Here is a 13,051-nt window from a genome sequence, read left to right on the forward strand (position 1 = left end):
CCACTCTAGCGCCTGGGGCAGAGGCCAAGGAGCCATCCCCAGCGCCTGGGCCATCTTTGCTCCAATGGAGCCTTGGCTGCGGGAGGGAAGAGAGAGACAGAGAGGAAGGAGGGGGGGGGGTGGAGAAGCAAATGGGCGCTTCTCCTATGTGCCCTGGCCGGGAATCGAACCCGGGTCCCCCGCATGCCAGGCCGACGCTCTACCACTGAGCCAACCGGCCAGGGCCCCTATAAGTCATTTTTAAAAACTTCTTTTTTTTTTTCAATTCACGCCAGACTTATTGACTTTAGAGAGAAGCAGAGAGATAACGAAAGAGTCAGGAACAATAAGCTGTTCCTGTATGTGCCCTAACCGGGAATTGAACCAGCAACTTTTATGCATGTCCAATACTCAACCAAGTTAACCAGCCAAGGCGGGTGAAAAGCTCTTAAAGCAATTCTGCCAAGTACCAGTAGTAGAGAATCACTGTCTTAGAAAGATAATCTACCCTGGGCTTGCCAGGTCAAGGCACATATGGAAGTGGATGCTTTCTGCTCCTCCCCTCCCTCTACCTCTCCCTAAAATGAATATAAAATTAATAAGAAAGATAATCTAATAAGTGGTATGAAGAGCAGAGCAAGCCTGAAGGCAGGAAGGCCAACACCCAGAAATTCAGGAGAAAAATTATGAGGACAGAAAAGTGGCAACAGCTATTTGAGAACTCTTAAAAATAGAATTGACGCCTGACCAGGCGGTGGCGCAGTGGATAGAGTGTCGGACTGGGATGTGGAGGACCCAGGTTCGAGACCCCGAGGTTGCCAGCTTGAGCGCAGCTCATCTGGTTTGAGCAAGGCTCACCAGCTTGAGCCCAAGGTCGCTGGCTCGAGCAAGGGGCCACTTGGTCGCAGTAGCCCCCCAGTCAAGGCACATATGAGAGAACAACCAATGAACAACTAAGGAGCTGCAATGAAGAATTGATGTTTCTCATCTCTCTCCCTTCCTGTCTATCCCTCTCTCTCACTCTCTCTGTCTCTGCCACAAAGTAAATAAATAAATAAATAAATAAATAAATATTAAAAAAAAAAAAAGAATTGACAAACTTGGCTAACAATAGTTGTGGGAGAAGACCAAGGAATCATGAATGATAGTGAATTACCCATAAGGCTGAACAGATGTCAAAGAGTTTGATTTTGGATGCATTAAGTTTGAGATGAAGTGTTCATAATAGAGTAAGAAATACTTAAAAGAGCACTAATAAACATTCCTACTTAGAACTCAGGAAAAGAAATTTGACTTGGAAATAAAAAAATCAAGAGTCTGGCCCTGGCCGGTTGGCTCAGCGGTAGAGCGTCGGCCTAGCGTGCGGAGGACCCGGGTTCAATTCCCGGCCAGGGCACACAGGAGAAGCGCCCATTTGCTTCTCCACCCCTCCGCCGCGTCTTCCTCTCTGTCTCTCTCTTCCCCTCCCGCAGCCAAGGCTCCATTGGAGCAAAGATGGCTCCATTGGAGCAAAGATGGCCCGGGCGCTGGGGATGACTCTGTGGCCTCTGCCCCAGGCGCTAGAGTGGCTCTGGTCGCAACATGGCGATGCCCAGGATGGGCAGAGCATCGCCCCCTGGTGGGCAGAGCATCGCCCCATGGTGGGCGTGCCGGGTGGATCCCGGTCGGGCGCATGTGGGAGTCTGTCTGACTATCTCTCCCTGTTTCCAGCTTCAGAAAAATGCAAAAAAAAAAAAAAATCAAGAGTCATTACTAGATGGATATATTTGAAGTCATGGACCTGGGTGAAACTGCCTAAGAGCGTTTTACACGAGAAATGGGTTGAGGACAGAAGGTATGGGGACACTACTTTCAGAAGACACAGTGGTCAGTAAGTGTCCACAAAAGGGGGTGTTAAACTAACCCTGTGACAAACCAGAGGAAGAGAAAAAAGTCATAGAAAGGCCTGACATGGGAAAGAGTTTGCGATGTAGGGAAGCTGAAAGAAGACCAACATGCTCCGAGTCTCCTGAGGGGGGGGAAGGAAGGGAAGTGGCAGAGAGACACATTCACCCGGAGAGGTAGTAGGCAAGGGCAGACATGAAAACATTTATGGGCGCAATAAGGAGTTTGGATTTTATTCCAAGTGCAATGGAAAACAACTGACGGGTTCTAAAGCAAGGGTGTGACTAAATACATTTTTGAAAGGTAACTAGTTTCTATATACTTGCTACAAAACTCCCATCAATTCTCAAACTAAAATTAAAAGCAAAGGGAATCCGCCTGACCAGGAGGTGGTGGCACAGTGGATAGAGCATTGGATTGGGATGCAGAGGACCCAGGTTCGATACCCCGAGGTCGACAGGCTCATCTGGTTTGAGCAAGGCTCACTAGGTTGGACCCAAGGTCACTGGCTTGAGCAAGGGGTCTCTCAGTCTGCTGTAGCCCCAGGTCAAGGCACATATGAGAAAGCAAACAATGAACAACTAAGGTGCTGCGAGGAAAAATTGATGCTTCTCATCTCTTCCTGTCTGTCTGTCCCTCTCTCTGTCTCTGTCACACACACATACACAAAAAAAGCAAAGGGAATCCTGAAATCAAACACATCTTTCAATGTCATAACTACTACCGCCTCATATGCACATTACCACCCAACTAGCTCCAAGTTTGACTAAGAATTGCTTTAAAAATCAATGTTAGGCCCTGGCTGCTTGCCTCAGTGGATCGAGTTGGCCTGGCATGTGGACGTTCCAGGTTCAATGCCCAGTCAGGGCACACATGGGAGGTGACCATCTGCTTCTCTTCACCTGCCTCTCTCTGCTCTCTCTTCCCCTCTCGCAGCCAGTGGTTCAATTGGTTCCAGCATCAGCCTTGGGGGACCGAGGATGGCTCCACTGATTTGAACATTGGTCCAGACAAAAGTTGCTGTGTGGATCCCAGTCAGGGTGCATGTAGGAGTCTATCGCCCTTCCTCTCGCTTAAAAAAAATATATTTTTTAAATAAAAAAAGTAAATGTTAAGGGATCTAGAGTTTAATAAACTTGGCTACCAATCACTGAGTAAATTCTATAGCACTGTCTCTTAGTTTAAAAAATAGTGAAAACTTGGCCTGACCTGTGGTGGCGCAGTGGGATAAAGCGTCAACCTGGAACACCGAGGTCGCTGGTTTGAAACCTTGGGCTTGCCTGGTCAAGGCACATATGGGAGTTGATGCTTCCTGTTCCTCCCCCTTCTCTCTCTCTCTCTGTCTCTCTCTCTCACTCCTCTCTAAAAAATCAATAAATAAAATATTTTTTAAAAAAATAGTGAAAACAGCCTAACCAGGCGGTGGCACAGTGGATAGAGTCGGACTGAGATGCGCAAGGACCCAGGTTCGAGACCCTGAGGTTGCCAGTTTGAGCGTGGGCTAATCTGGCTTGAGCAAAAAGCTCACCAGCTTGGACCCAAGGTCGCTGGCTCGAGCAAGGGGTTACTCGGTCTGCTGAAAGCCCGTGGTCAAGGCACATATGAGAAAGCAATCAATGAACAACTAAGGTGTCGCAACGAAAAACTGATGATTGATGCTTCTCATCTCTCTCCGTTCCTGTCTGTCTGTCCCTATCTATCCCTCTCTCTAACTCTCTCTTTCTGTCCCTGTAAAAACAAACAAAAAAAAAATAGTGAAAACAAATTATTGATGATAAAAGACATTTTCCTTCTCTTAAATCCAACTTTGCAAAAAATCGTGGGAGAATAGACAAATCTATATGTTAAAAATGGTGAACTTTTGCCCTGGCCGGTTGGCTCAGCAGTCGAGCGTCGGCCTAGCGTGCGGAGGACCCGGGTTCGATTCCCGGCCAGGGCACACAGGAGAAGCGCCCATTTGCTTCTCCACCCCTCCGCCGCGCTTTCCTCTCTGTCTCTCTCTTCCCCTCCCGCAGCCAAGGCTCCATTGGAGCAAAGATGGCCCGGGCACTGGGGATGGCTCTGTGGCCTCTGCCTCAGGTGCTAGAGTGGCTCTGGTCGCAACATGGCGATGCCCAGGATGGGCAGAGCATCGCCCCCTGGTGGGCAGAGCATCGCCCCATGGTGGGCGTGCCGGGTGGATCCCAGTCGGGCGCATGCGGGAGTCTGTCTGACTGTCTCTCCCTGTTTCCAGCTTCAGAAAAATGAAAAAAAAAAAATAAAAAAAAATAAAAAAAAAAAAAATGGTGAACTTTTAGGGAGAAAAATGGTAAACTTTTCAGGAATATTAATAACAATACTCAAAAATATAATCATGAGTATTGACAAGGATGTGGGAAAACTAAAACCGTCACACATTGCTGGTGGGAATGTAAAACAGTGCAGCCACTTTAGAAAACAGGTTTGGCAGTTCCTCAGATTGTTAAACACAGAATTACCATATGACCCAACAATTCCACTCCTAGGTGTCTACTCAAGGAAAATCAATCGTGTGTTCAAACAAATGCTTTTATATGAATGTTCACAGCAACATTATTCACAAGAGCCAAGAAGTAAAAACATTCAAATGTGCATTAACTAGTTAATAAACAAAATGAGCTATATCTATACAATGGAATATTTACTCCATTATAAGTACAGTACTTCTATGTGCTGTTACATGCTATAACATAGATGAATCTCAAACACATTATGCTTAGTCAAAGAAGCCAAACACAAAAGAACACATTTTATGATTCCATTTATATGAAATGTCCAGAAAAGGCAAATCTATAAAGACAGAAAATCCATTAATGGTTGCCTAGAGCTAGGGGAGAGAATACAGAGTGGCTGCAAATGGTAAAGAGGTTTGAAAATTAGATTGTGGTGACAGTAGTGATGTAAAGACACTAAAATCATTGAATTGTACAGTTAATATGTATTTTATGGTGTGTAAAATAAATCTCAATAAAGCTATTAATTTTTTTTAAAGTGCTAGGAGTCAAAAAGCCTGGATTCACTATCTCTAAGGGGACCCTGGGCAATTTAAAGCTACTCTTTGGCCTATAATTTGCTCATTTTTCAGACTACCTCAGAACAAGGTAAGGTCTATACACTGCATCACCTAGCCTCTCTAGGGGCCATTAGAGATAGGTTCTTCAGATCAGAAAGTAGAAGACAGGAGTGTATTATTTGTCCATTTCCTCCTTGTAACATAACCATGGTTTGAGTCATGCAGCATCCTTCCACACGACTAGTAGTGGCTTCACACTGCTGCTTACTCACTGTCTCAATATTCTCTTTTGATCCCTTAATCCTGCCCTCAGTTATAAAATTGAGCCCTTTATTAAAGTGGCCTCAGATGAACCATCTGAGTGAAATTACACTTTATGCAGGCCCCTCAACTGATAATTGGTGTAAAAGAGGTACAATTGGTACTTTGTGCCAAACAAGTTATTATTAAATCTAGTATGATTTCTTGAGATGTTTGTTTTAATTGTGGCATATGTCATTAATGATTGTTACCAAACAAAAATCCACTTTTTTATACAAACAGTACAATTACACTGGTTAAACAGGAGGTGATTTTGTTTTCACTAGAAGGTAAAATGAAGACTAGTATAGTATTTCCTGCCTACTGAACTAGTAGAGAATATTCAAAAATCAATCATTAAGGCCATGATGGTGAACTGGGCAGGAGGGACCAGGTTGTCCAGCACTGCAAAAGTGGGCAGTTTTTATTAAAAGGTTCGCCAACACGGCATTAAGGACTGACCAGTGGTTGTGCCATAGATAGAGCATCAGCCTGGGATGGTGAGGTCCCAGGAATAAAACCCCAAGGTTGCCAGGTTGAGTGTGGGATCATGATCCCATGATCACTGGCTGGAGCCCCCCAGTCAAGGCACCTATGAGAAGCAATCAATGAACAACTAAAGTCATATAACAATGAGTTGATGTTTCTCATTTCTCTCCCTCGCCCCCTCCCTTGTCTCTTGCTAAGATCAATAAATAAAGATTAAAAGAGAGAGAGCTCTAGATAAAGACAACAGCTAGTGCAAAATCCCTAAGGCACAAATAATCTTAGCATATTTCAGGAAGAGAAATACAGCTAGAGTGGCTGAAGGGTAGTGGGGGGAGTAATAGATGATGAGGTTGGAGAATTACCTGAGGCTCAGACCATGGCAAGGACTTAGATTTTACCCTTCAGTAACAATGGAAGGTTTTAAACAGGGTAATGACATTACCTGATTTATATTCTGAAATGTTAATTCTGGTTGCTGCATGCTTAATAAGCTCTAGAAGGGCTCAAGTGGGAGCAAGGAAAGCAACAGGAGACAACTGCAACAGTTCATGTGGGAAATTACGGACATGTAGATCAAACCAGTGGGATTTACTAACAGCAGAGATGGAAGGAAAGAAATGACTCTTAGATGGCTCCAACCTTTTAGGCCTGAGCTACAAAGTAAATGGTGGTATTATTTACTGAGGTGGGAAAGATTAAAGGAGGACCAGGTTGGAGGTTAGGATGATACCTATGTTTTGGACATAATTTGGTTGAAATAGCTCTTCAATATCGAAGTTGAGAATGACAAGATGGCAAGGAAGTATAAACCTAGAGATATAAATTTGAAAGTCATTTGATACATATAGCAAGTTCACTTAGGATGACTTAGGAGGCTACTACAGTTATCCAAATGAAAAATAACGGTGTCTTGAATCAAGGTGGAGTAGTAGAAACAAAAAAGGTTCAGCCTGACCTATGGTGGCGCAGTGGATAAAGCGTCGACCTGGAAATGCTGAGGTTGCCGGTTCGAAACCCTGGGCTTGCCTGGTCAAGGCACATATGGGAGATGATGCTTCCAGCTCCTCCCCCCTTCTCTCTCTCTGTCTCTCCTCTCTCTCCCTCTCTGTCTCTCTCCACTCTAAAAATGAATAAATAAATTAATTAATTTTAAAAAAAAGGTTCAGCCTGACCAGGCGGTGGCACAATGGATAGAGCATTGGGCTGGAATGCGGAAGGACCCAGGTTCGCCAGCTTGAGCGCGGGCTCATCTGGTTTGAGCAAAAGCTCACCACCTTGGACCCAAGGTCGCTGGCTCAAGCAAGAGGTTACTCGGTCTGCTGAAGGCCCACGGTCAAGGCACATATGAGAAAGCAATCAATGAACAACTAAGGTGTTGCAATGCACAACGAAAAACTAATGATTGATGCTTCTCATCTCTCTCCGTTCCTGTCTGTCTGTCCCTGTCTATCGATCTCTCTGACTCTGTTTAAAAAAAAAAAAAGGTTCAAAACACACACACACACACACACACACACACACACACACACACACACAGATAGGCTAGGAAGGGAGAGAGATGAGAAGCATCAACTCATAGTTGCATCATTTTAGTTCATTGATTGCTTCTCATTCTTGCCTTCACTGAGGGGCTCAAGCCAAGGACCTCTGAGTTCAAGTTAGCAACAGGGGATCATATCAGTGATCCAATGCTCAAGCTGGTGAGGCTGCGCTCAAGCTGGTGAGCCTGTACTCAAACCAGGTGAACCCACTCTCAAACTGGAGACCTCAGGGATTTGAAACCTGAGACCTCAGTGTCCCAGGTTGACATTTTTTCCACTGTGCCACCACTGGTCAGGCTCAAGATACATTTAAGAGATAAAAAAAAGTAGTGGGTGTGGTGATTGAGCACATACAACTTCCAGGTTCTGGCCTGAGCAACTAGGTGTGACTGACATAGACCTCACTAGACAAACAAGAGGTGGGGTAAGTGAGGAAAGCATGAGCTCATCACTAAATGCCCATTACATACCCAATTAAAAGCTCAGAGGTAGCTGGATATGCAATTAGGTGCTCAGAAGAGGTCTGGGCTTTAGCCATACGTATCTCCAGAGATGATATTTAAGAGCCATGACAATAAATAAAATCTTTAAAAAGAAAAAAAAATGTCTGGCCTGTGGTGGCACAGTGGATAGAGCATTGACCTGGAATGCTGAGGTCACCCATTCAAAATCCTGGGCTTGCCCAGTCAAGGCACCTATGACAAGCAATCAATGAACAGCTAGCGTGAAGCAACTATTGATGCTTCTTGTTCTTCCTCACTCTCTCTCTCTCCTCTCTCTGTAAAATCAATAAATAAAATCTTTAAAAGCCATGAGCATGGATGTGATGTCCTCAGGAGAAAGCACAAAATGGACAAGAAACTGTATCAGTCCCAAGCCCTGAAGAAATGACAAGCAGACATTAGAAGAGTAAGGACTAATGAAGAACAGGGAAAAGCAGTGGGCCAGAGAGGTAGGAGGAAAACCAGGAAAATACAGTGCTTTGGAAGTAAAAGGAAGCATGTTTCAATTAGGAAAAAAAAAAGGTCAATGGCGACAACACTGAAATAAATATATTAACGGTTAGGTTTGTAGGCCAGTTTCAAAAGTTCATTTAACCCATAATATACGTTAAGTAGATTACAGCATCAGGCTATCTTACCATAATGTAGTACAATACAGAAATTAAAGGTCTTTTCCTTAAAGACTTCATGGAAATACTAGCTTTTAAACTTATTCATGCCCTGGCTGGTAGGTTATAGTTTGTCAGAAGCACAGAGGTTGCTGGTTCGATCCCCAGTCAGGGCACATCCAGGAACGGATCGATGTTCCTCTCTCTCTCTCCCTCCTTTCCTCTCTGAAATCAATAAATAAAAATTTAAAAAAACAAAAAGAAAACTCATTCAAAAAGTCCTTAATATAGTAAGTAGCTAACTAGTTTGAGAAGCTAATCATTGTTTCGATTTTATGGAGGGGCACCTATAATATTCATTACATATTCACACTTATAATCATAAAGAACTTAATAGAAATGCTGAAAACTGATGGCAAAAGACCCCAGACTGTTTCAAGTTAGAAAGGCAAAAACAAATATAAGTCGCCTGACTTGTGGTGGTGCAGTGGATAAAGCGTCGACCTGGAAATGCTGAGGTCACCGGTTCGAAACCCTGGGCCTGCCTAGTCAAGGCACATATGGGAGTTGATGCTTCCAGCTCCTCCCCCCCTTCTCTCTCTCTGTCTTTCTCCTCTCTCTCTTTCTCTCCCTCTCCTCTCTAAAATGAATAAATGAAAAAAACCCAAATATAAGTCATTTTAAAACAAAATATTTCCATTTAGTCACTTTCTGGTGCATATTCAAATACAAACATCTGTCATTACCATAGGGCAGATTTAAAACCCTCCCTTTTATCCACTATGTCTTCCTATTCAGTACAATATATAAATATCAGATACAGAAAAGGCAGCATATCTGCAGCAGCTTCCTGACGATTATTCTATTTCCAAAAGTGTGCAAAGGTATTTATAGTATCTAAAATAGCTCCACAAGCCCTGGCCCAGTAGCTCAGCTGCTTAGAAACATGGTCCCATTGCACCCAGGTTGTAGGTTCCATCCCTCTTCAGGGTACATACAGAATTCAGTCAATGAATGTATAAATGGATGAAACAACAAATTGATGTTTCTGTTTCTCTAAAATCAATGTTTTTTAAAATAGCCCCATATAAAGTCTGACCAGGCTGTGGCACAATGGATAAAAGCATCGGACTGGGAAACGGAGGACCCAGGTTCAAAACCCTGAGGTTGCTGGCTTGAACGTGGGATCATAGATATGACCTCGTGGTCAGTGGCTTGAGCAAGGGGTCACTTGCTCTGCTGTAGCTCCACACACACAAGGCACATGAGAAAGCAATCAATGAGCAACTAAGGAGCTGCAACAAAGAATTGATGCGTCTCATCTCTCCCTTCCTGTCTGTCTGTCCCTATCTGTCCCTCTCTCTGTCACAAAAAAAAAAAAAAAAAAAAAAAAACCCACATAGAGCATCATCCCAAAGCACAGAGGTTGCCAGTTCAATCCCCCATCAGGACACATACAGGAACAGATTGATGTTCCTGACTCTCACTCTCTCCCCTATTCTCTTGCTAAATCAATAAATAAAAATTTTTTAAAAATAACCCCACAAAAAGTATTTCCAACTTCATAATGAGAAGCAAAGATATGCTCATTTAGTCTCTAAAACTAACTGAGAAATGCACAAATGGAGACTAATATGACCAGTTCTTATCCCTGCACTTCGCATGTACCTAGCAAGTACTATTTTAGAAATATACAGAAATTTCTCTGTATACCCTATTTAAGGTGTAATACTGGGGTTTCCCATTAGCTCTTTATTTCTCAATGGTTAAAGTAACAGACACCTGATAGAACTGTTGTATCAAAAAAGTATTATGTTAAACTCATGAAAAATTATTTACCTTGCTTTTCCCCATCACCTGATAAAAATGTTCCATTTCAGGACCAAGTAGACAGAAAGCAGGATGTTAGATCCCATGCCAAGAACAACTGAATGTTATTACCATCTGTTAGCTTCTGAATAGGTTACTGGAAACAAGGTGACAGACAGGCTAATTCTTTATGGATAAGTATCCATATTACATCATCACAACTAGTACTCCTTCAAGAAGAAACTGCCACCAAGGTAAACAAAAACATTCAACTGATACCTAAATTATGAAAAAGCTCTTTTAAATGTTATCAAAATATGAATTGGCTTATGAAAATGCTGAGTACTTAAAGACTTAAGGGCATATTTCAGATTCAGTATGTTCTAGATAACAAATGAAAGAGGGCATTGCGCAGTTTGACAAATAAAATGAGGTGCAATTACGAAGTGTGTGTAGCCCTGTACAGATGGCCTGATCCTCACACAAGATGTTAACAAAGCAAGTTGGTGGGGGAGGGGGAAAGCTGGCATTTTCTGTGCTATAATTTTGCTGACCCCATCCCCAAAATATATTTTAAGGGTGGGGGCTTAGCATTTAAGAATCAATAACTTAAAATAAACAGAAAATAAATTTCTTTTAGATTATGTGTTCCAAATGAATCTACTTACTGTTTTCAAATGTGTTTGGGAAGTCATTCTTTGTTATTTTGATAAATAACATTTGGAAAACATGACAAGTAGATTTTAGTTTCTTGCCTCAGAAGTATTCTGCTAAAAGAAATAACAGAAATAACCAGATAGCATTTGTTGCGTTTACCTAATAAAACATTTTTTCATTTAAAACATAAAAAATGTTGCAGATACCTATCATTACTGTTCACTGATGAGAAAGTAGTTTTAATTCGTAAATTATCATTTTCAATGCAAAATCTACTTGAAAAATGATAGTCTAATTATCACCAAAATAATAATAATTATGGGAACGGTACCAAACACCTTGAATAAAACTCCTTAAAATGTCTTAATTGTATATAATACAAAGTTATGACTGTTTCTGAAAGGTTTTAGGTATTTATGTCCAAACTGGCACATCACTTTTTTATTTTTTTTAAATCCCACTTCTCTTAAACGAAGAACCTAAAATTTTCTAAGGAAGCTTATTTCCTTTTGCTTGAACCATATTTTTTTCAGTTTCTCACAATCATCCCAAGGTACTATTTAAGACAAAGACCAGCTGATCTGCACACTTATTTCCCAAATCATACATGTAACTTTCATAAAAACAAAGTTAACCTAGAATACTGTAATATATAAAATAAAAAAAAAGTTTACATATCATAATGAAGAAATCTGATGGGATAAAGCCACGAAGCTTCCTGTGGGTAGTTGAGGATGAAGTCATTAGCAACCCAGGATTCCCTGGTCCTTGTAATCGGAAGCTGCACCTACCTACCAGATTCAGCATTGTTCAGCAGAGGTGCCTTTAAAACAACCCGCTCAAGAATCATCCAAACCAGACCACGCCTTCTAGTTATTCAAATGTCCGTTTCACAAAGTGGCACTACTACACTTTTCCCGCGAGCTTAAATACCTAATGAGAGTCATTATTTTAGATTCTCTAGGTCAAGCTGGAGCAAAGATGAACTCTTGAACCGCGCGATACATAATGAACCAGGGCTCTAGAAGCCGACATGGAGAAGCATGCTTCTGTTCTTCAACCCTTCATGGCCTTCACTGAAGCCCCCTTCCAATTTCCTCCCAGCTTCTAGTCACCCCAAGACAGAGCGGGCAGAGATTCCTTACTTCCTGCTGTTGTTGAAAAGAAAGGAAACCGAAGAGTAACTTTGAACGCGTGCAAGAGAAACAGCTTAATCTTGGCCACCGCTGCAAACATATGTCACCCAGCCGAGCGCAGCGTTCGCGCGCCACCAGGACCCCTCCTGGGGCCCCACGCCCCAGGGGTTCTCCTGCAACCCATTTCTCCTGGGTCCCCCAAAGTCTGCGACGCGGCTCGGCGGCTCTTTCTCTCCCGCCTCCCCCACTCTCAACTGCCAGGGCCCCCAAGACCACATTGCCGGTTCCAATACAATGGAATGTCACGGCCCCAAAGTCCTCGGACACCCCCTCGGTTCCCCAGAGGCACCCTCGGGTCTCCGTGATAGCCGAGTTCAGCCACGAATCCAAACTTCACCATGTAAGAGCCCAGAACGATGGGAGGTGGTGGAGACCCACGACTCTCCCCCAGCCCTCCCTTTTACCCACTGTCCCCAGCCAGTCCCAGGCTAATCCCTCACTGGGGGATCCGACCCACCCCAAGACCACCACAGAGGAGTCAGAGGCGGCCTCTCGGACGGGGGCGAGCGCGGGGGGACAACTGCAGGGCTCCCCGCCCAGTCCGGACCCCTGAGCTGTGCAGCACAGGAGCGAAGGCCCCAAACGCATCCCCGGCCTTTCCTGGCCCACTACGACCCCGCCGCCCACCCTCCCTACCTGGCCTTGAGGCTGGGGCTGCTGCCGCTGCTGCCGCTGCTGCTGGCGGCGGCCGCCGCGGCTCGGGGTTCGTAGGCCCAGGCGGGAGCGGGGGGTTGTGCTGCGGCGCTGACGGCGGGGGCGGCGGGGGGCGCGGGCGGCGGCGGCGGCGGCGGGTCGGCAAAGCCGGAGGTCGCGTAGTTCCTGTCCATCGTGGGGGCAGCGGGGAGGGCGGGAGGGCAGCAGTGGGGGCTCCTCTAGGGCCCTATGTGAGGGGGGCGGGAGGGGAGGGGCGGAGGGGCGGGGGAGGAAGAGGAGGAGGAGGCGGCGGCCGAGGGACCTGCCCCCTCACATGGCCCCGGCCTGCGGACGGGTGGGGGGCGCGCTGGCCAGGCTGTGCCTGGGGATCCTGGGCCGCAGTGCGCGGCGTGGCCCCGGC

The 13,051-nt window shown here is 44.6% G+C and overlaps 1 protein-coding gene across 3 annotated transcripts in view; it reads right to left on the reverse strand.

Annotated features, from left to right (window-relative positions):
• QSER1 (glutamine and serine rich 1) overlaps positions 1-13,051 on the reverse strand; it is an 89,477-nt gene extending 76,426 nt beyond the window's left edge. Inside the window, exons 1-2 of one of the 3 annotated variants that reach the window (XM_066363649.1) lie at positions 12,634-12,758; positions 10,813-10,914 (exon numbers count right to left, since the gene is read on the reverse strand). Coding sequence is in view for 1 of the 3 variants with exons in the window: in XM_066363641.1 (XP_066219738.1) it covers positions 12,634-12,824 (191 nt within the window). In the remaining 2 variants the exon portion in view is untranslated. Of the gene's footprint in view, positions 1-10,812; positions 10,915-12,633; positions 12,825-12,956 lie in introns of those variants that run through there. The other 2 variants (XM_066363654.1, XM_066363641.1) reach the window with 2 other exon arrangements.

This window comes from Saccopteryx leptura, chromosome 1 (assembly GCF_036850995.1).
Source record: "Saccopteryx leptura isolate mSacLep1 chromosome 1, mSacLep1_pri_phased_curated, whole genome shotgun sequence".
NCBI lineage: Eukaryota > Metazoa > Chordata > Mammalia > Chiroptera > Emballonuridae > Saccopteryx > Saccopteryx leptura.